Source organism: Vicugna pacos, chromosome 6, assembly GCF_048564905.1.
Source record: "Vicugna pacos chromosome 6, VicPac4, whole genome shotgun sequence".
In the NCBI taxonomy this organism is placed as follows: Eukaryota; Metazoa; Chordata; class Mammalia; order Artiodactyla; family Camelidae; genus Vicugna; species Vicugna pacos.
In genome coordinates this window covers 72,375,485-72,396,413 of record NC_132992.1, presented here as the reverse complement: position 1 = coordinate 72,396,413, position 20,929 = coordinate 72,375,485, and the positions used below count along the sequence as shown (strand labels likewise).

At 49.4% G+C, this 20,929-nt stretch overlaps 1 protein-coding gene and 1 non-coding gene across 5 annotated transcripts in view; both read right to left on the bottom strand.

Moving 5' to 3' along the window:
- Positions 1-2,167: 2,167 nt before the first annotated feature.
- The window catches only part of IFT43 (intraflagellar transport 43), a 77,757-nt gene continuing 58,995 nt past the window's right edge, over positions 2,168-20,929 (bottom strand). For all 4 annotated transcript variants that reach the window (XM_072963460.1, XM_006206094.4, XM_072963461.1 and 1 more), the window contains 4 exons: positions 3,420-3,492; positions 3,098-3,173; positions 2,542-2,604; positions 2,168-2,434 (listed from right to left, as the gene is read on the bottom strand). In XM_072963460.1, the coding sequence (XP_072819561.1) occupies positions 2,315-2,434; positions 2,542-2,604; positions 3,098-3,173; positions 3,420-3,492 (332 nt within the window). In that variant the 3' untranslated portion in view covers positions 2,168-2,314. The remainder of the gene's footprint in view (positions 2,435-2,541; positions 2,605-3,097; positions 3,174-3,419; positions 3,493-20,929) is intronic.
- LOC140697214 (U6 spliceosomal RNA) lies at positions 8,596-8,699 on the bottom strand. The gene has a single exon (XR_012074072.1). It is a non-coding gene; the product is annotated as a U6 spliceosomal RNA (small nuclear RNA).

Sequence of the window (20,929 nt, the reverse complement as noted above, 5' to 3'; positions counted from 1 at the left end):
CTGGAGGGAGCGGACCCCACACACGCAGAGGCTTTTGCGGGGTAAGCCCGGGCCTGAGCACGGCCAGCAGAGCGTCTCCTCCGCTCTGACCACGCACACCGGCCTCCTGCTGCTACTCAAAGAAGCCAGGCCTGTGCCCTCCTCCCTGGCTCTTGCAAATACCGTTCTCTCTCCACGGCACGCTCTTCCCTGGGCCAGTCTCACTCTTTCCTTCACCTTCTTACGGTCTTTGCTCAAATGTCACCTTCTTAGTGAGGCCCCCCTAACCACCGGCACTTAACACTGAGACCCCTGACCCCACCTCCCCTTCCGTGCTCCTGCTCTGTTTCCCTCTGTAGCACTGACTGCCATCTGCCTCCCTGTTTTACTTACTGGTCCATCTCCCCACTGGAACGGACGTGCTTCGAGGGGAGGGAGTTTTGCTTGTCTAGCTCCCTCTCGGCAGTGCCTGGAACAGCACTGGGCACATACTAAGTGGCAACCAGGATCTCACGAAGGAATGAACTTCCGAACCACCACGGCCCAGCCTCCGAACAGCAGCTTGGTGGCTACCACCCCATGCCAGAGACGCCACGGCAGGCTGTGCCAGAGCCCCTCGCAATCCCACTCAGAGGTGACATGAGCCAGTCGAGAAGAAATCGGTTAAGGAACCAGTGAATCTGCCACATGCGGGAAGTCCACTCCATGCCTCCCCCACAAGTCTGCAGAAAACCGCACTGCGGTGCCTGTCCACGCTGGTGCATTCTGTCAGCCCTCATGGGCCATCTTCCTGGGAGGCCCTCTGAAGTCTTGGGTGGGCGACGATGATGGCTGGAACATAAAGAAGCTATCTCAGAAGTAAAGGGGGAGCGGCGTCAACCCCAGTCCCTTGCTCCAGCTGGATGAAGACCTCTGAGGTCATCGGCCCTGCGGCAGTTGAATTTGCCAGCGATTAAGGTGCTACAAATATACCCCATCTCCTTGCAGTTTCAGAGTGATGCAGATGCAGGCTTAAGAAAACCAGCCTGGATGGAAACTTCTCCGAGACCATGGGAATTATTCCAAAGAGGGGCTGTCTGGGCTAAAAGTATGACTCTGGACAAGGAGGAAATGGGACCCCAAAGCCACTAAATCCCCAAGTTTATAATTAACAAACAAGCGTTCTCTTTGCCTGCTCTGGGGCTCAGTGGCTCGTGGGGAAAGGGCACCGTAGTCACACAAAAATAACCCCCCAGTGGGTTTTTGAAGTGTTGAGCCTCTTTGTTTTTCTGAATTTTAATGAAGAGCTTTCCAGGCAGGATAAGAGCAGTGCTCAGCACTCCCCATGGCCGGGATGGGGCCTCGTTGGCTGCCGCCGGCCTGCGTGGGCCTGGTCCAAAGTGGCCTCTAGGAGAGGCGGGCAGGGAGACATCCTGTCCTCTGATGAGATGTCTTGGGGAGAAAGAGAGAAAAACAAAAACAAAAGATGTCTTTGTTTAGAAAAAGGGTTGGGCTCTGCTCCAGTTCTTGGTGCATTTGGGAAAGGGGCAGTGGTGAAGCTTGTGGAGCAACGGAGACAAACAGCGATGCCTCTGGAAGGTCGGAGGGAGTCCCAGGCTCCTGGAGAGAGTATTTCTGTGGAAACTTCTAGGCTGCCATGCTGGCCCCTGCTGATGAGAATGCGAGGCAGAAGGAAACTGCCTGCTCTGGGACCCCAGGTGTGGCCACAGGGAGAAGGGGAAGGGGAGGTGCTGTCAGAAGAGCCACCAAACATGAGGAATGGGTCACCCTGTCACACCCACCGCTTGCTGTCTCTTCAGTTATGCGACCTGAAAGCAGAGGAAACAGTGCAACTTCACTAACATAACTGACCGTGCACAGTGAGAAAGGCGTCTGGCCAGGCCCTCCCCAGGACCCCAGCAGGCAGTGCCTGCCACCTCCATCTCCCCGCGTCCGGGTGCTCAGAGGTGGGTGCTCCGGGGAGCTGCTGTGGCCTCTGTGAGCTGAGCGACCTCCAGGAGTGCCACCGCTTCTCCCCCAGAATCAAGCTTTCCCTCCTGCTCTTCAGCCACGGGGAGAGTTCCCAGCAGATGGCTTGCAAGCTGCCCTCCTTCAGTCCTGACCAAGCCTTCCATGAGGGTGCTGGAAAGAAATGGAAGAAGGGGCAATGGAAGAAAGCCGTCTTTTACAATCGAATGAGCCAGTGTGGTCTACTGAAAATAAAGTATTTTTATTACCAAATAGTGCATAAAAATTTGTAAGCTGCTTGCAAACTTCTTTAGTTTTAGGTTTATGGTGTTTTTAAGTCCAGAGCAGAGGTGACTGCGTGCAGGGAGTGTCTGCTGACCCAGGGGGCTCAGGTGTGCACGCGCTGTCCCACAGGGTCCTCCTTGTCCACCTGCAGTGGGTCCCACTCGGTGAGGAGCTCTGAGGACACCTCAGTGTACAGACGGTCCCAGTCCCAGCCGACATCGTCCTGCCAAGAGAGGTGTCACTGCCAGCCTCCCGCTGAGGTCAGCCCAGGGAGCCAGCTGCTCACAGGAATGACTCAGCCGCGGGGCAGGAGCAACTCGGGCTACGTACCTCTCGAACCTCATGCTCTGGCGCAAGGACTTTGGTGAGGAGCTTCAGGTCGATCTCTCCATCCTATGAACGTGGGGAAAAAAAAAAACAAAAAAGGCAGGCTGTGCACCTCGGGGGGCCTTGGGACAATGATCTCTAGCAAAGTGAGGACCACCAGGCTGAGTGTGGTAGAACGCCCCAAACCCAGACCTGCAGGAATGCCTTATGAAAGAGGAAAACTGGGGGCAGACCACGTGGCCACTGAGAACTGAGGGACCGCCATGCCATCCTATAGGAAGGGCACACTTTGGGGGAGGGTCAATACCAGGAGGGCAGGCATGACAGCAGGATGGCTCCAGGGCCAGCATATATACTATGCCATGTGGGCAACCAGGGGAGCAGTGGGGAGACTGGCCCTGGGAACACTGGAACCTGAGGCTGATGCCTCCAGCAAAGGGACTGTTGCCAGGCAGCCTCAGAGACCCACAGAGGAGAGGCCATATGGCTGGAGAAACTGAGAAATCCCTACGGATGTGGCCTGGACCCCGTCCATCTACGTGGAAGCCATCCCACTCACCAAGGTCTGGAAGGCTGCGTACTTCATGAGGTCATTGTCCAGGTCACGGTACGTCATCACCCGGTTCACCTGGATGCTGCAGGGAAGAGAGGATGTGAGAAGAGACCACAGGCAGAACCAGGACCAGGAGTCCTGCTGGGCCACTGTCCCCAGAGCCTCCTAGGCAGCTGGGAAGGACTAAAATGGTAAGAAAATGCCTTAATAAAATGGAAACCCTAGGATGGAGCCCATCACCAGAGACCCTGGGGCGGGGGTGCAGCGCCACCAAAGACGGTGTTTGGAGTGTATTCATTCAGCCAACGTCATACCTAATTTAACATACCTGGGAGGGGCTGCCACCTGCAAAACGAAGTCTTCCTCCTGTACTTCTTCCAGGTCCGGAATAACAGGAATATCTGCAGGAGGAGGCAGCACTGTCAGCAGCAGGGATGGGGCGCTTGCCGACTCCTCCACATTACTTACCACTATTAGGCGTCAGCTAGAATGGATGCTCAGATGGTCTCTGGCCTCTAGGGGCCCCTGGACTAGGGTTGTGGAACTACTAGAGGTGTGCGTGAGAATCAAAGGTAGAACTTCAACAATTTCTGGATTTCAGGCTTGAATCCTGAACCTGCTGGATTAGAATCTCCTGGGTGCGGCTCAGGCATCTGTATTTTTCCTAAGATTTCTTGGGTGATCCTGATGCACGGTCAGGATCAGAAGCCACTGGAGTGGCTCTCCAAGGAGAAATGTAAAGAAATGGGAAGAAAGTCCCAGAAAGCACTCGGGGAAGTGCTTTCATCAGAGGAGAGGAAAGAAGAAGGGAGCTGAATGAGCCTGGCCTGGTCAGAGACAGAGGAATGGAGAATGTGTTAGTGTCACGAGATGGACGTCACCATGAGTGCACCTCCTTGTGAACAAGATGCACACGTCCATCAGCTCGTCCCAGGCTGTGCAACTGTCACGGTCATCACAGCCCTGAGCCTGCATCATGACGTGGTCTGATTTCACGGGGGTGTGCCTGGGGTCAGTCTCCATTTGCTAGATCTAATATCACAAACAATGCTGACTCTAAAGATGACACCCCCCTTGCTGTCTCGGGGAGATTCGCCTTTTCTGAACTCTCCATATGAGACAGACATACAGACAGAGGAGGCGGCAACAAGCCATTTCTTTCATCAACCTAACGAAGTCCTTCAAATGAAGAAACAGAGAGTCAGCACATCACTTAATCGTGGCAACTTGCCTACAGCAGAAAAAGTATCCATCTTCTCATGGGGAAAACCTTAACGCCCTAAAGAAGAACTGTCTTCTCCCAGTGAGTACCACTGACTGGTAGAGGGCTTTCTTTGTTTTAACTAGTCTGAATAAAGGAGAAAAAGAGACAGGGCAGAAAAAAAAGGCCAAGCGGGGAAAGACAGTCCTGGAATTCCCAAACCAGCTGCAAATATTAAAAGGAGAAAAATTCCAGAGAGGAGAGAAGAGTGAGAACACCCTTCGTTTTTGCTTCCGTGGATTGAATTCAATTTTTTAACAAAAAAAAAGAGAGAGAGACTCAGAATCATCCGAAGAACAGCTGGGAAGACCTTTGCCACTTTCAGGCTATTCATTATTTACACATTGCGATGGTTCTAGTCAGGCTAAGCCCAAGTATATAAATGTCAGTCCCCAGCCTGGTGTCTTTATTATTGCTTCTGATGAAGACTTACAGATATACGGTACCTGGAAAGAGAGAGACAAAGCATTCGAGGGAGAGACGGAGCCCCAGGAAATCAGACAGAGGAAAAGAGACTGGCAGAGAAAGAAAGTGATTAAAAGAATGAAAAGGGATGGAAATAAAAAGAAATTGCTGATAGGGAAATAAAGAAGACACATACCCCACCCCCAATTCAGCAAGCCCTCTGTCCAGAAGGAAGATTATATCTCTCTATCCTGCTGGAGAATTAGCGATGGAATTCTCTAATTTTCTATCTCTTATTCTAATAGAAATTCAGCTTGCTTGTCCTCTCTTGCTCTGAGTGATGAGTACAGTCCGAGGGCTGCTGACAGCACAGTCCCTGAGCCCGGGGTGAGCGGGGCCCCGGGGCTGGCGGACTGCACCGGCCCTGCAGCAGGGCAGGGCGGGAGCTGGCGGTGCCACGCGCCATCAGCAGTGTGACAGTTCTGGAGTGAGACAGTTAGCTGCTCCTGGCTCTCCTTGGGCAGGCGTGGAGCCCAGCCTGAGATGAATATTCAGAAGTTTGTAAGAAAATGAACCCCTGCTGAGATTTGGGTTCGGTACAGGGTCTTCCCCAAATCCCGTCTCCCTCCACAAGGTCAGCATTTGGGTCCTGTCAACTCGGCCCAGCTTCTCCCAGCTCTGAGGAGCTGCACTTCTGCCCAACGTCCACTCTGACTCCCCCTGGGCTTCTCTGTCTACCCCACCCACCTCCTCCAAATGCGCACAAAGCAGTGCGGGGTTGGCCCATCTGTGACAGATCAGAGGTCAGCTCAGGCCTTGGCAAAGGGGCCGCTCGGAGTGGCACTGGTGGGGCTGGCCACACAGTGGGATTTCTCTCTAATTGGAAGCCTGGTGCCCGACAGAACTCGGTGAACCGCCTGAGTGGGACTGAGCCAGCGATGACAGCCAGGCCAAGGCAAGCTGGAGCATTCCGGTGCAGTGACAGCTTGAGCCATCGCCGCAGAGCCAGGCCATCCGACTCCCAGCCCCAGTGGAACAGGTGGCGGTGGAGCAGGTTTTGGGCAAACTTCAAAGAACTTCCTAATTTTACAGTTTCTGATTTACAATCACAGACAAGTGCTTGCTTATGGGTACATAATATGTTCCCAGGAGCTTCTGTCCTCTTTTTCTCTTCCCCTCTCTCTTTCTCTCTCTGTCTCACACACACATACACACACACACACACACACACACGCACACACACACTATGAACCAACCTAGAAAAAGAAAATGAGCTTGAGAAATCCGCTTCTTTACAAATTACCCACATGGAATGATCCAGCCCTGCCTGCAATCAGCGACAGCTACTTGACCCACAAGCCTGGTCCAGTGCCCCAGTCTGATTCAGGGTGTCAAGCATAACATCCAAAAGCACATGATTTTCATAGAGACAATAAGAGGAATACAGGAGTCCCCTCTAGTTGAAAAACAACCACTCTTTTCAAAATTTCAGTAACTGTGTTAACGTGAGTCTCATTTTCTCCCTCACTGCTAAGAAACAGCAGCTCACTAACAGAAACGATGGGCCGGCTGAGCACGAGCAGGACTCCTGTCCAGTGGCCACGAGTGCAGGCACTGGACGCAGGAGGGCCAGCTTCAAATGCTGGCTCCCCCATGTACTAGTTGTGTGACTTCATCCTCTCTGTGTCTCAGTTTCTTCAGCGGTAAAATGGGGATCTTAATTACACCCACCTCGTAGGGCTGCTGTAAGTATTACATGCAATAATCTTTATAAAATATTAAGCATTATGCTTAGTACATAATAAATATTCTGTACTATTCTTAATGACGTAACAGATACAATATTGAGTACAGAGAAGAACTACATGGTTTTGCCTTCACTTTCTCATTTAGTCCTGCCCAGGGGTCACCATTTACCAGACGGGAACACTGAGGCTCCGCCAGACTAAGCAGCGCGCACCAAGTGAGGACATTAACAATGAGCAGAGCGTCCAGCTCCAGTTGAACTGCCACCCCGGAGCTCGTCCACACCCCCGCCCCTGGCCTTCTTTGTAAATGTACGGTGACTTCAAAGATGCTTCCTCTAGTGGATGAGACAATTGTCTACCAACAGGACAGCTTTCATTTTGCTTGAGACTCGATGTCCTCTGTTCTTGAGTGTTTCTCTCTATCCCAACAACCATAAATAAGCTAAGTCTCTCCCTCACCATACGTGCGGCTGGCTACTTCCCTAAAACGAGGGCAAGCAGAGCAGAAAGAAAAGCGGACCAACCCTGGAGAGCCCAGAGACTCCGTGCCCTGCCGCCCATGTCTCATCAAACCAGCCCCACAGAGGAGGAGGTGGCTGGACGTACTGAGCAGCCTCAGGAGGCACGGCGAGGCAAGAGGGCTGGGACGCCAGTGCCACGGGGCGGGCGCCCTCATCCTCCATCCCGCCCCGATGCAGGCAGCACCTCCTCACACACATCACCTGCTGCCCTCTCCCAGCCCAGACGCCTTCCTGAAACCGGCCTTCCTTGCTCTTTGCCTTTGCTGGTGGCCTCCTCTGTCAGCCGCCTCACACGAGGCGCACCTGCATCTGTGCCCACACGTTGCCCATTGGCCACATGGTGGGGAGACTGCATTTGCTCACTTGTTTGTTCACTCATTCATGAAGGAACGAAGGAAGGAATGAATGAAAGGGCACCCACTCTGGGAAAGGCACATGCTAGCGGCACTGGTAACAACAGCAAATAAAACCGACACGGGGCTTGTCCTCACGGAGCACCAGCGCAGCACAAATAAACGTACTGCCTGCAAATTAAAGTGCACCAGCCGGGGAAACTAAGGGGACTCTATGACCAGAAAGAACAGGGAGACCGAACTGTCCTACTTTTTAAAGGCGAAAGTAGTATCAGATGTAGTAATAAATACAAATACTATAGAAAAGTTTAAGATGAAAAATGCTCCTTCCTCCTGTGAGTCCCAGCCGTCTCCCTGGAGGTAATTGCTATTAACCATTTCTTGTTCACGTTTACCGAAAAGAGTTTCTGCACATACAGCACTTCCATCCTCTTTAAAAACGTTTGCAGATGGCATCATGTTACACAGGTACTGCTCTGCGACCTACTTTTATCGTTCCTTATCCACAGACAGATACATCTTATTCTTTTAAATGACCTTCTAGTATTCAATTGCATGGATGCTGCATAATACACTTAGTTTGGAGAGGATCTACTTTAGAATTTTGGTGGGTAAAGCGGGGAGTTAGGGAAGGTCTCTGGACTGGACAGTGCAACTGGAGGATAATGAGGACTAAGCCAGGCAGGGGAGAGCTGTGCAAAGGTGCTACGAGGGGAGGAGTAACTTGCAAAGGAAGGCTGGTGTGGTTGGCAGGTAGCGCCCAGCAAGAGCGGTACAGGGCGAGGCCGGAGAGGGGGTGTCTGGTGCCAGGGGAGGGAGGACCAGCATCAATCAGCCAGAAAACATGTACTGGGTGCCTGCTGTCTGCAAGACCCCTTCTGAGGCACACGAGGGGCAAGACAAGATGGACTAAGCATGGCAGAGTTGCAAAGGAGGGGTCTCTACGTGAAAAAATAATAGATGAGCAAAATAAGGAAAATACACATCTCTTCTTTGTGAATCATCTAGGAATCCAACAGACAGAATTCAGAGCTTCCTACTCTGTCTTTCCACAATATTTCACTCAAGGGCACAGGGTGGACCTCACCAGCTTGCTGGAGGCAGAGTAAGTGACATTTGCCCTCAGCCTGCCTGCTAGATGGTGAGGGCGAAGGCCACATCCCAGTCACTTCTGCATTCCCCAGGACTGGCAGGCAAGAGGACAACTAAACAGGACTGAATTAATAAACACCCCTCAAATCTGAAAGTCATACACACAGAAGGGCCATGCTCACCTTCTCTGCATCATTCCAATTATAGTATGAGTATGAGTATAGTTACTGAGTCCTAAAGTTGCCTAGGCAGGATTCAGTTCACAAAACAACCAAGGGCAATCCTTAGATACTTCCTGGATTTGATGACATCATAGCAAAGGCTTCGCCTCACTTGAGAGCGGCAATGCCCCCTGGGAAGGGCCCGTGCATACATAAGAAACAGTGGACGAGTGGGGACAAAGTTACAGAGGAAGAGTCATTCAGATTTGGTTCACATGGATCACCAGGCTTCCATCCTGAGGCTGGGTCGCACAGCTCTTCACCCATGCCCCTGTGCTGCTCCTTGGTCTCTGGTGTGCCGCACTGTATCACTCCACCTTCTCAAAGCCCCCAGTGAAGACTTGTTAATGTGTAGCAACAGCAGGAGGAACTTACTTCAAAGAGAGACGTTGCCAAATGGAAAACTCATCTCGATACCAGCACCCTAGTCTGCTAACGGATCTACTAACAGACCAACTACAGGAACAAATGAAGGGTGCTTAAGTAAACAGTAGAAATAAATAACCAAAACATGTGGGAATGCCAGTAGGATCAATTACAACTGGTTTCAAAGATATGAGAATCTGCCATTTGCCCTGAAATACATTCACTATGGATAATACCATCACAGCCGCACACTTAAGTGCTAAGTACCCAGGGAAGCCCAGAGGGATCCTTTTCAGCCCCCGTGGCTTGACAGTAGGAAGCCTGCCTGCCTCTTGCAAAGCACCTGGCCCCAGATCTCTGTAATGCACTTTGTGATAGCCTGCTTTCACATGAGCTGCTGTTTGCTTGTTTTGGTAAAACAAGAACAGAAAGTAACCTCTCAGATTGGACTCGGCTTGCAATGAGCATTACTCAGAGTCTTTCCTTGGAGTGCCAATCTCCCTGCAGAGGCAGGAGAGAGCGAAGGAGGCACCCTGATCTGGCCCCCGGTGCCACCCAGGCAAAGGTGGCACAGGCAGGGAACCCCTCCTCTCTATGTCCCTTCAGGTTCCACTCTTGGCTGATTCTCTTGGTCGGGGATTTCTGAACGGAATGTCCTGACCACGTCCAGAAGGGTTTCTAGTGAGCTCCATAAAGTCTCTTCTAAACTCCAGCACTTTCTGACCTTGACACCTTAATAAATGATACACGGGGCTGGCCTACCTTGCCAGGTTCCTCCAGGTGCTGACTGACGACATCTGCCCCCCTTACTTCACCCACTAACCGAGCCCTGCGTGGTCCCACACCTGCTTTTTCCAGAGCTGCTCCCCGGCTCAGGGCCCCGGCCACTGCACAGCACTCACGGGCTGCCGAGGGCTCACGTCCACCACTCGTAACTCACAGCCACGTTCACCAACCAACCTGCCTAAAAGGGACCTGGACGTGCTGCTTCGGGACACCCCAAGAAGAGCAGTCCAGACGACTCCCAGTTTTGGGCCCAAAGTCAGGAGACCCTCAGTAGAGCTCACGAGCCAAAGGAAAGCATGTCCACGTTTTCAGAAGCTGGCAACTTTATACCCGAGATCATTATAATTTTTCTCTGCAGCTGCAAAACTTTGTTTTACTGAATGCTGTTACCTTCTGCATCACGTATGGGGAATTTTAAACAGGCAAATGGAAGAAGGTCTGATTGAAGATGAAGTTAAGTGAAAGAAATTGGTCTCATTTAGCACATGACAGGATTCATCTGTGTTCCCAAGTCCACTGAGGTGGCATCATGGGCGTTTCATATTCATGAGCTGCTGCGACACTGTGTCCCCTCATTTACAAAGAGCCGTGTTCAGCAAATTCTGTCCCTGTGGACACTCCATGCATTTCATGGTCTTGTCAGAGAGACATCAAACGCTCCAGTAACCAAATACCAGAAAATGGCTTTAATTAGTGGATCTCAATCGTATAAATAATTTTTTTTTCTAAGTGAAAAAATGGAGGATTTTTTTAAAGGGAGAAGAAAAGGGGAGAGCGATAGGCAACAGGCTTCAAACACCCGAAGGAACAAGGGAAAGAGATGGTCTCAGAGGAGCTCCTGGCCCCCTGTGCTCCCCGGATCGGGGTTCCAGGGCAAAACTGCGTCTGCAGGTCCTCAGGGGTTCTGCTTTATGAGGATGGATCCTTGGCGATTTCCCCTGATCCTGCCCATCCAGCCTGCACGCACTCCTGGGAGGGGAGGAAAGAGGCAGCGGACACCGAGGGGAGAATGGGAGAACTGTGGTGATGTTGGCAACGGGGCCCCACTGCAGAGGGTAAGAAACAGGACTGGCCACGAGTGAAACATGCACGAGCAGGTCCCTGACGGAGCAAGTGACAGGGATAGAAAGAAATGATATCCCATCCTAAGGTGCCGGCTTGGGGGGTGGAGGGGTGGTTCGTCTATGTCCCACATGTTGAGATGTCTCTGTGCTCCTGCTGAACAGACCCCTTCCTCATGCTGCTGCGGAAAGAGGTCACTGACCTTAAGAAGGACATCGAGACACCTGGCTGTTCCCCTCAGCTCTCCTGGCTGACGACAGGCTGGAGAGCACAGCTGGGATTGGGGCCGTTTCTGAGCCCAGCCAGGCCTCAGAGAGGTGTGATGCTGGCTGGCCGTGAGCAGAGAGGAGGCTGTGCTGAGAATGGTGACTCAGCTCGTGGGCTGCTAGGGTGTGTCGAGGCCAGGCCTCGTTATATTACCCGCAGAGGGATGTTAGCACATCCCTGGAAGGAGCCACGAATGCAACACCCCAGAATGAGACTTCCCCCATCACCCCGTCAGCATCGACCACGGAAAGGGTCGTCAAGCAGGACTGACCCTTCCGAGCAATTCATAGGTGGTGCTCCTGGGAGACAAGCACGACCCAACAAGGGTTCTCCATAAGGAGAGACCCCATTCAGCCCGCTGTGTGAGCTCTCGGGAACGTCGCACACTGGCTACCCACAGCCGAAGGAAACCAAGGACAATGAGCAGGGCCGCTCCCAGCCGCCCCGGCAGCTCTCGGGCGCTTTCCGGCAGTCCCAGCTCTGATCTGCAGAGAGGTCTCAGGGACGCGGAGGGGCAAGGGGCTTTAAGTGACGAGGAATGAAGTGCCTGGAAGGAATGGAAACTGAGGGACTCTCGCTAACTTCAGTAAGACCCAAGATGAGCGATAGGGTATTAATGTGACAGAGCGCGCCAGCAGAAGTGTGTTAGAAACCAGGCATGTCTGATTCTATTTCATCCTCTTCGTGTTATGCTGAAAAAAACAAGACAAACTACACTGCTTTTATTCTAAATCCTTAGGTTTTGTATTTTTCCTTATATATATTTATTAAAAAAATGCTCCTTTGATCGGTGCCACCCGTGACACCCCCACATACGGAACGCTTCTGAGCGGTTCCCTCCGCGCAAGGCCACTGCTAGTGACAGCCAGCCGGTTTTGATCACAGCCATTCCGAATCGGATTTTCATAAGATAGATGAGGAGTCTTACTGCTGCTCTCTCTCTTATCAGATGAGAAACAGAGGGGGAGGGGGAAAACGGGTCCCGAGGGGACAGCGCAACAATCAAGGGCTGCCTGGTTCTTTCTCTGTCCCTCCGCTGCTGCAATTTTCAAAGGCATTTGCCTCGGGCACTTTTAAATGATGGTGTCTCAATTCTGTAATCATCTTTCAAGAGCTTTCTCTTAAAGGGTCTTTTAGGTAAACCCGGTCCGTCAACCACACTTATGGACTCGGGAATCACATTCCCAATATGTGTCCTCCCGCATGTGTGTATACACAGTGAGGACCCCCCCCCACACACACACACACCGAACATCTGGGCATTCTCAGACAGCTGGGAGGACCTGAAGCTGGAAAGGAAGATCTACCACTGGGCCCTGTCAAGTTCATCTCTCGCCAGGGTAAGAGGGTCCCCTATCACCTCTCCCCTGGATTTCTGCTATACCTACGCTTTGTTATCTCAGGTTCTTTAGAAACTGATCTCCACATGTCGGTAGGAAAGGCTTCTCCAACTGAGGTCTAAGGGATGTGCTGAGTCCAACCTCAGACGCACAATCAGGTTCCTTCTTACCTCACCTAAGCGGTATCTGGCCATCAGATTTCAAGATGAGTAAGGTACCATGGACACTGACTTGGAGAACACAGTCCCTAGGCCTCAGTTTGCTGTGGTTTTGGTTACAGAGACTATTTGGAGCAACCCTACAAATCCACCTCTTTTTCTGTTGCAGAGAACACCATACCTCTTCTCTATTCACACCCCATCACTTGAAACAGACATCCTAGGGCACCAAGCCTCTATGTCTTTCTAGTCAAATAAAAATCTAAGGTGTCTAAGATGTCCCCAGGCAGTGGTTCTCATCAACACGGCCCCACCTCCTCTCATCCCTCATCCACCCACTCCCTTCACAGCTATGTGGAGAAGGACCTGTGCCTCTCCCTGAAAGCTGGGCCACGGCTTGCAGTCACATCCAGGACAGTCTCACAAAAATAAATGGGATCAGCTTTGTCCTGTCCTGATCCTGTCTTTTCTACTCAACCAGGACAGAATCCAAGGAGTTAGAGAGTAAATACCCTGATGTCTATAACGATTTTAGGGAGATTTAGCTCTCTTTTACTGTTGTCAGTGCTTACCGTTGGATGATTTATCATTAATCACATGCCTCCAAACAGACCATGGCATGTCAGGATGCTGATGGAGCTTTCTCCGTGTTCCTGCAGGAAGGTGTATACAACCTGCTTCATTTACAACACACATGCATGTGTGCTGCAAGACTTCCATCTCGTGCCCCCATTCTACGTCTTCAGATGGGGACATCCAGTAAGCTGCTCACATGAACAAAGAAAACGGAGTCCCAGAGAGGTCACTGTCAACTGTGTTTTGGGTAGAGATGTCCGTGATGGTAAGTTAGAAAAGTCTGGTGTGATGCAGAGATTACAGGGGACCTCTAGGGGCCCAGAGCACTGTTCCAGCTCTGCCAGTGGAGCAGGAGGTCTGGGCAACACTCTGGGCTGTGCTCTGCAGCTGGTCCGGGTGAGGCAAGAGACCACAGAGGTGACAAAGCAGAACCGCCAAAATCTGCTCCAAGCTTAACTCTGTTTTCAAGCCTCCCTGACACTCTGCCTCTTCAAGAGGCAAGAAGAACACAGCCATACCAGTCTCTACTACATTTGCTGAGTCAAGTAACTCCATCCCACCAACTCCTAGACACCGACGCTGTGATGGTGTATGCCTTTCCCAGGGTAGGGTCATGGGACTGTGAATTACCTCCTGCAAAAAAACGAAACCAAGTCAAAACAACTTCTCTTACCACATTAAAGAAAGTTCTGGCAAGTTCCATGTAATTTCTCTGGCATCTCACTTGCTCTGGGGACCAGCCTTGGCCAAACCCACATTGGGGAGTAGAGAAGTCAGCCCCTGGGTCCGACTCAACATCTACTAGAGTTCATTTTTCTTTTGCTGCCAGGGATGTGGCTTTAACTGTCTCTCAAGGAAGATCCGAATCCAGATTCCTGGTGCACAGAACTGTACCTGAGCGTGTACCCAAGTGGGAGTCAGGAGACTTGGATCCCAGACCTGCCCCTTATTGGCCAACCATGTGCAGTTACTTGTCAACTCTGGCCGAGTTTCCTTATCACCAAAATGAGGTGCATTCCATCTGGAAGACATCCTGGTTTCTGGGGTGTCCATTGGAATACGTCTCATGATACAATAGTAAAAATAACACCTTACTGTCCCATTTGCCTATGGAAGTCTTCCCAAATGTTCCAGCTATAGACATGGCCTATAGGTAAGCATGCCAAGTCTTTGGCTTAGAGAACCATTATACAGAAAAGTTCGCTTTCTATACTGCAATGAACCTGCACAGATTTCACCTGTGGCCCACAATGACCTCAGCTCAGTGTTCACACCATGGTCCGACACCCCTGGCTAGGGCTCTCTGATGTCCCATGTGGCCTTCTAAGTGTCCGATGTCTGTGATGTCAATTTGTTTCCTCAGCTGTGTCTCCAAGGATGGGGCTGGTGGGGAGCTCCAACCATAGCACTCCAGAGCCCAGTGGTGCCCTGTGGGGTCTCTGTTCTTCCAAACTTCCCCAAATCCCTGGTACTCATGCTGCCACCTGCAGAAGCCCAGTGACCCTCTTTCTTCTCACTCTAAAGGAGACCCTCCCCTCCGCAGGACCCAGAGAGGCACAAGGATTCATTATCTAAAAGCAATCTTGAGGGATTAGATAGAAAAGAAAGCATAAGATGAAAGAGAGGAGTGGTCCAACCTGAAGATTCTGCTTCATGTCACAGAGCTTTGAAGACCTGGTCTCTTTGGCATTTCTCTACTCAGCCCGGGTGTTACTGACAAGACTTCACACGGAGCAGATCAGCAGAGCTGAGGACGGGGGCCAGGAGGTAAACCTGAGAACCGGGAGAGGAGAGCAAACCTGCAACAGGGTGCTGGGAAAATGAGCAGAGGCAAGCTTCCTCGATAAGCAGAGTTGAGAAGTGAACCTAACACTTTGACAGCAAAGAGGAAGGCGGTGAGAGCAGGTGATCAGAGTCACAAAGGCCACATCCAGACTCCAGCTCCACCACTTCCTGGCGGCAACGTGCCAGAGCAGCTCATGCTGGCTTGTCAGAAACGATGGCTAAATTTTTAGGAATTTCACATGCAGGTGATTAAACATAAACAGTATTAACGATTAAATTATACATCCTTATAATTAAATGAATTACATTAAAAACAAAGGTAATACTCAAAACTTACCACTTCCTAAATTTTACTATATTTCACTTTGCCTGTGCTCTTGAAATGATGTGTATCCAATGTACCTGCAACATGGAAATATGATATACTGGCGTGCTACTTATTGGCCATCTCTTCCCAGCCCTGTGGTCCACGATGTCCCTCGGGGAGCTTGAACCCAGCCATAGTGGGAGTATTTACACCACAGAAATCGACAAACCTGCCAGTGAGGACTTTTCCCCCTGGAGAGCTGGCTGTTAAATATTTACCAGCACATCATTGTTTATTAGCCATGTGACTTTTATGAGTTACTTAACTGAGAAAGGCTTCAATTTCTTCCTCTGTAAAAGGGTGATGATCACAGAATGTCTGCACAGAGATTTTGTGAGGATTAATCAAAGTACTGGAGGACCACAGTGCCTGGCTCTTGGTAAACACTTACAAACATGAATTATCAATACCATTTCCTAGAAGAAGGCCTTCTTCAAATTTCATACCCAATATCCTATAAGCAGAATAAAGCCTAACAAAGCACAAGGATGAGAGAGAGGACAGCTAATCCTTGGACCAATGAGTCCCACCCCAGCCCACCCCACCCCATCCCTGCTCCTGCTATGGACATGTTTAGATAAAAGGAGCTCCTGTGTGTGCCTGTGTCAGGGAAGGGTGGGGAGGCAAAACCTTAACATCTAGTCCTAATGACTTTGAACTTAGAAAAACATTTGATTTTAAGGAACATGATTTAATTTTAAAAATCTGTGCTGGTTAAGATAATTTTTTAACAAAAAAGGAAAGAGAGGCACAGGAACTAGGTCTGGGTATCATCTAAGAAGTCCAGTATGCTGTGCAAAGCTTAAGGAAAGAATGTCAACATAATGAAACATTCCTACCAAGCAAGAGAAAAGAATGAGACAACGGGGCTCCAATTCATCTGCACTTAAAGAATTCTTTCCACTCTCTCCGCGTTAAAACTGCTTGGTGTGAGAGTGCCTGCTGTTTGCAGAAAAACGGATAAAGGGTACAGTCGAAGAATTAAGCCGGGAATGAGAAAGAGCCCCAAAGAGAGTTAGAAAGCCCAGAGAGAGATGAATGGGGAGAGGGGCAACAGCAATACCCCACGACAGACAGCATTTTTCTAATTCCACGGACAGTCTAGCATCTCACATCTCACCCAGCCTCATTGCTTGCCTGTGTTCAGCCACTTTTACCTATTTTCCCCGTTGACATGGATAGAAAATTGAGCAATTACCCTTAAACTTGGAGCTCTCAGATCATCCAGATTGCTACACTTGCAGAATTAAGTCCCCAGTTGCCCCTGGCTAGAAGTGGCTCAACTCAGCCTGTCCTTTAGGAATTACACAGTTTGGGGTTGGCCATAGGATTTATTATTCCTAAGGTTTTGAGGTATTCGATTCTGTCAAAACTGGACCCCAGGATGCAAAGAGCACAGCCCTCCTGGTGGGGAGGAGGCATGTCCCAGAGGCACTGGGAACTGCCAGGAGGAGGGAGTTATAATTCCACGCCCAGGCCCGGGTTAGGCCAAGACACAATGGTAACACGTAACAAAGATAGAATCCTTTTTTAAGCTCCTTTTTTCAGAGAATTTCCACTTTTTAAAGCCACATTTTGGGGGCTCACAAGTTCTTTCTTAACTTGAATTTAGCTCAGAGATAAACTTTTTGAAAGTTGAGTCCATGTCTAATTGTGTTTTCAGAGATTATTTCAATCTGAATACTGTTTATCTTTTTTAAAGATGAAGAATTTCCTTTCTCCCATTTGTTGTGTCTCTCAACGTTCCTCTTTCAAGTTTCGCTTTCTATCCAGAGTTGGGTTTTAGAACTGGAAGAGCCCACACTGGACTGGAAACACTTCTGGGAGTGTTAGGTAGTTTAAATAGAAATGAGCACTGGGCAGGGGGAGAGGAAGGGAAAAGGAACAATCCAGAGCACAAGGAACCTGCGCTGTCAATCAGCCAGAGCTCAGGGAACTTGAGTTGTCAATCAATCAATCACGAAACCAGCATATAAAAACAGGAAAAACAAAGGAGCTGCGCCATGTTTCCTCTCTTGGACTGGCCCGCTCCCAATTCTCGGAAGTGAACAATCTTTTGCTATTTTTTTTACCTCACTAATAAAAATCTTGCTTATATCATGCTTTTTGTCTCTCATCAAAAATTCTTTTTTTTTTTTTTCGAGTGACTAAGAACCGAGGTAATTCTTGTTTCCCTTTTTCCGGTAACAGGATCAGAGAGGTGACATGACTTTGCACCTCCTCTCCCAGGGTCCCCCCAGCTCCTAACTTCCACCCTCCCCTCCACTGGCAACTTCTACTCTTCCTTCAAAGTTGAAGTTTAAAAGTCACTTCTTCAGAATGGCCCCCCACCTCATCACCCAACCCAGATCAGGTCTCCACGTTAGTTCCTCTCATGGCACCCTGTACTCCTCCTTCTGTGGCCCCAACTGCAATGTGTCCTTACTTTTCCAGTTGTGTGACTATTTGTTTATTCCCCATTTCCCCAACTAGACTGCAAGCCGTGTGACGGCAAGGATTAAGACTTTCGTATACCATCATATCCCCAGTGCCCAGCCCCAAGCATCACACGTAGCAGGGATTCAACATATGGTGGTTAAAGAAATGAATGAATGAATGAATGAATGCCTTGCCCAAAGTCACGTGTAGAGACTGGGTTCAGTCCTAGTCCAGATTCAATGTTCTTTCTCTAACATCCCATCACCTTCCATGACAGAAGTCTGAAGGCCTTAGGGCCAACCAGAAACTTGATTCCAAGAACAGGAATGGATAATTATGCCACTAAAAAATGGTCATCTGGGTAGGAAAGCTCCATTTTGTCATCCTACAACTGTGGGACCCTGAGGTCATCTGGGGATGCTGGCTGTCCATCATTCTCAGCTGTTTTCCATAATCATGAATCCCAGTTTCCCCGAAGCATTGTGTCAGCTTGAGCTGTGAGTGAGTCCACCCAGAATCAGCAAATAAGATGACTGGCAGTCTTTAAGCTTCATTAAAGGCAGTGTATGTGGGGACGTTGAATACCTGTAGTTGAGAATAGACCAGAATCAGGGCTGAGCTCTGCGGAACCAGCTTCTCTTCTGGTTATTGTGAATTCCTTATTCATCCTCCACGTGGAGTAATTCCTCGTGCACATTTTTCTCTGTCTCACAGAATCCTATCCAGCTTTCAGGACCCAGTGCAAGTTCTTCCTTCTTTCCGAAGGGCCCTCAGCCCACAGGGATCGCTTCCTCTTTTGACCTTATGGCCCTTAATAACATCAATCAGCAATACAGCAACAACCATCTGCTGTCTTTTCCGCTCATCACTCTGTTGTCTTAGCCACTTAACTCTTGTAAAGCTTTCCATCTTTCATGTCTTGTCTCCCCAACAAGATCCTGTCTTCCTTTAGAGCAGGGCCCTCCAAGGTCTTATGAAGGATTTGCAAATCACTTCCCAGAGGCCTAATCCAACTTGCAGATGCATTTTGTTCCGTTCATAAAGTGATGTTTAACAATTCTGTCATTTTTTTGAAATATGAATTTGAAAACTTTCAGGCCATGGCATCTCCCCTCTGGGTTCACCACAGGCCCTAACATTCTTTATAGTCATAAACTTCTGCTGTTTCATGTGTTTACATTACCTGCCTGGCCCCCCAAAACATTTGAGCTTATAGCCTGCCTTGCTTGCAAATAATCCCATTGCAATACATTAGGTTAACCAGCAGATCCCCAAACCACCTCGACATGGCACTCACTCTCCGCTTCTCATTCTGAAAACACACCTGCTCTCAACAGCTCCATCCTTCTTTTGTTTTCTGTCCTCTTCCCTCAGAAGCCTGAGGCATCAATGGAGGGAGGAAGTGCTTCTCTTGTCTCCCTCCACATCTTCTCCAGGGAAGAAGAAGTGATGTGTGTCAAGAGCGAAGCTAGGGAGACTGAATGCTGAGAAATATATCTCGAGAGACATGGCTCCTCAAAGTTTTCTATAAGAGTTGAGGAGGCAAGAAAGCAGGGCAGTTCTCACTAGATCGAGGCTCCTGGACGGCCAGGGCTGTCTGCCTCATCACCAGCTCCAGCATCGGAGCAGCACTGGCTTTCCTCAGCGAAGGCTCACCTCCAAGGAGATGGGAGCAGACCACCTGCCTGGAGGGTGCCCTGGACCTCGGCTCCTCATTTCTATTCGCTGAGATTCATCTTCTCCTTTGAGACTGCTTGCCAATCACCCACCCCTACCAAGCACCAGGAGAAGAGCAGCCCCTTCCCACATGATAATGCTTCTCATGGATGACCTCAAAGAACCTGAATGTGATTTTACTAAGGGACCCAGCTGGCTCCCTTACAGGTGGCTAGAGATCTGTTTAATGTCACTACTGAATGAGCGACCATGGATGGTTTAGGGCAGTCATTCATGGAGTCTCCCCACCCACTGGTTATTCTGAGTTCAAAGGAGCAGCCTTCACTAGCCAACCAAGTAATTCCCTGAGCAAAGATAATTCTGGAAACTGGTTATATGTAACATATGATTCTTACTGCATAATGGATTCTAAACATTCACATATAGTGAAATGGACTAAGTTGAGTGTGAAGTGTAACATATGAACTGGTTTTCCGTTAAAGGACTCAGGCACAACTGCATGGAAAACAGATTTATGCCAGGGAGGAGGCATCCTTCCTAGAAGGTAACAGCAAGTGCACTCTCCGACAAGAAAGGATTTTATGCTTCAAACCTCCAGAGCCAAAATAAAGGCCAAGTCACAAATTTCACATTCCAAGTTTATGAAGGGGAAAGGAATACTAGAGGTATTCTCTGAAAATAGATAACTTTCTTCTCTCCTTCGTTAATGAAATTGTATTAAGCATCCTATCAATCATGCTAGCATTCTATCTTACACACCTGGGAGCTGACATTAACACAATCAACCTGTGCAAGGAGATGCCAACATGGCAGAGGTTTGGACCATTTGTTACAGACCAGAGGTCAAGAGCAAGGACTTGGGGGCCAAGATCTGCATTCGAATTCTGGTGCTGGGCTGTGCTGCACTGGTGATAGAACGGTGAGCACAGATGCCTTCCAAATCCTGGTGCTGTCATTTGCTAGTTGTGTGACCTCTGGCAAGGTTAACTTTTTTCACCTTAGTCTGCTCATCTTTAAAATGGGGATAATGAACAATCAAAATGTCTTTCAACAGGTGAATACATACCTGAAATGTGGTATGTCCATACAATGGAAAATTGTCAATAAAAATGAGCAGGTTAATGATACCTGCAACAACCGGGCTCAATCTTTTTTTTTTTCTCAAATTTCATGGTTTTTTTTAAAGTTTTTATTTATTTTATTTATTTACTTACTTACTTACTTACTTATTTATTTATGCAGGGGGAGGTAATTTAGTTTTTATTTATTTATTTATTTGATTTTTCAGCGGAGGCACTGGGGATTGAACTCAGGACCTCAGGTATGCTAGGCATGCGCTCTACAGCTTGAGCTGTACCCTCCCCCCCAAAACCGGGCTCAATCTTAACATCATTCCACTGTGTGAAAAAAGCCAGACACAAAAGCACACATACAT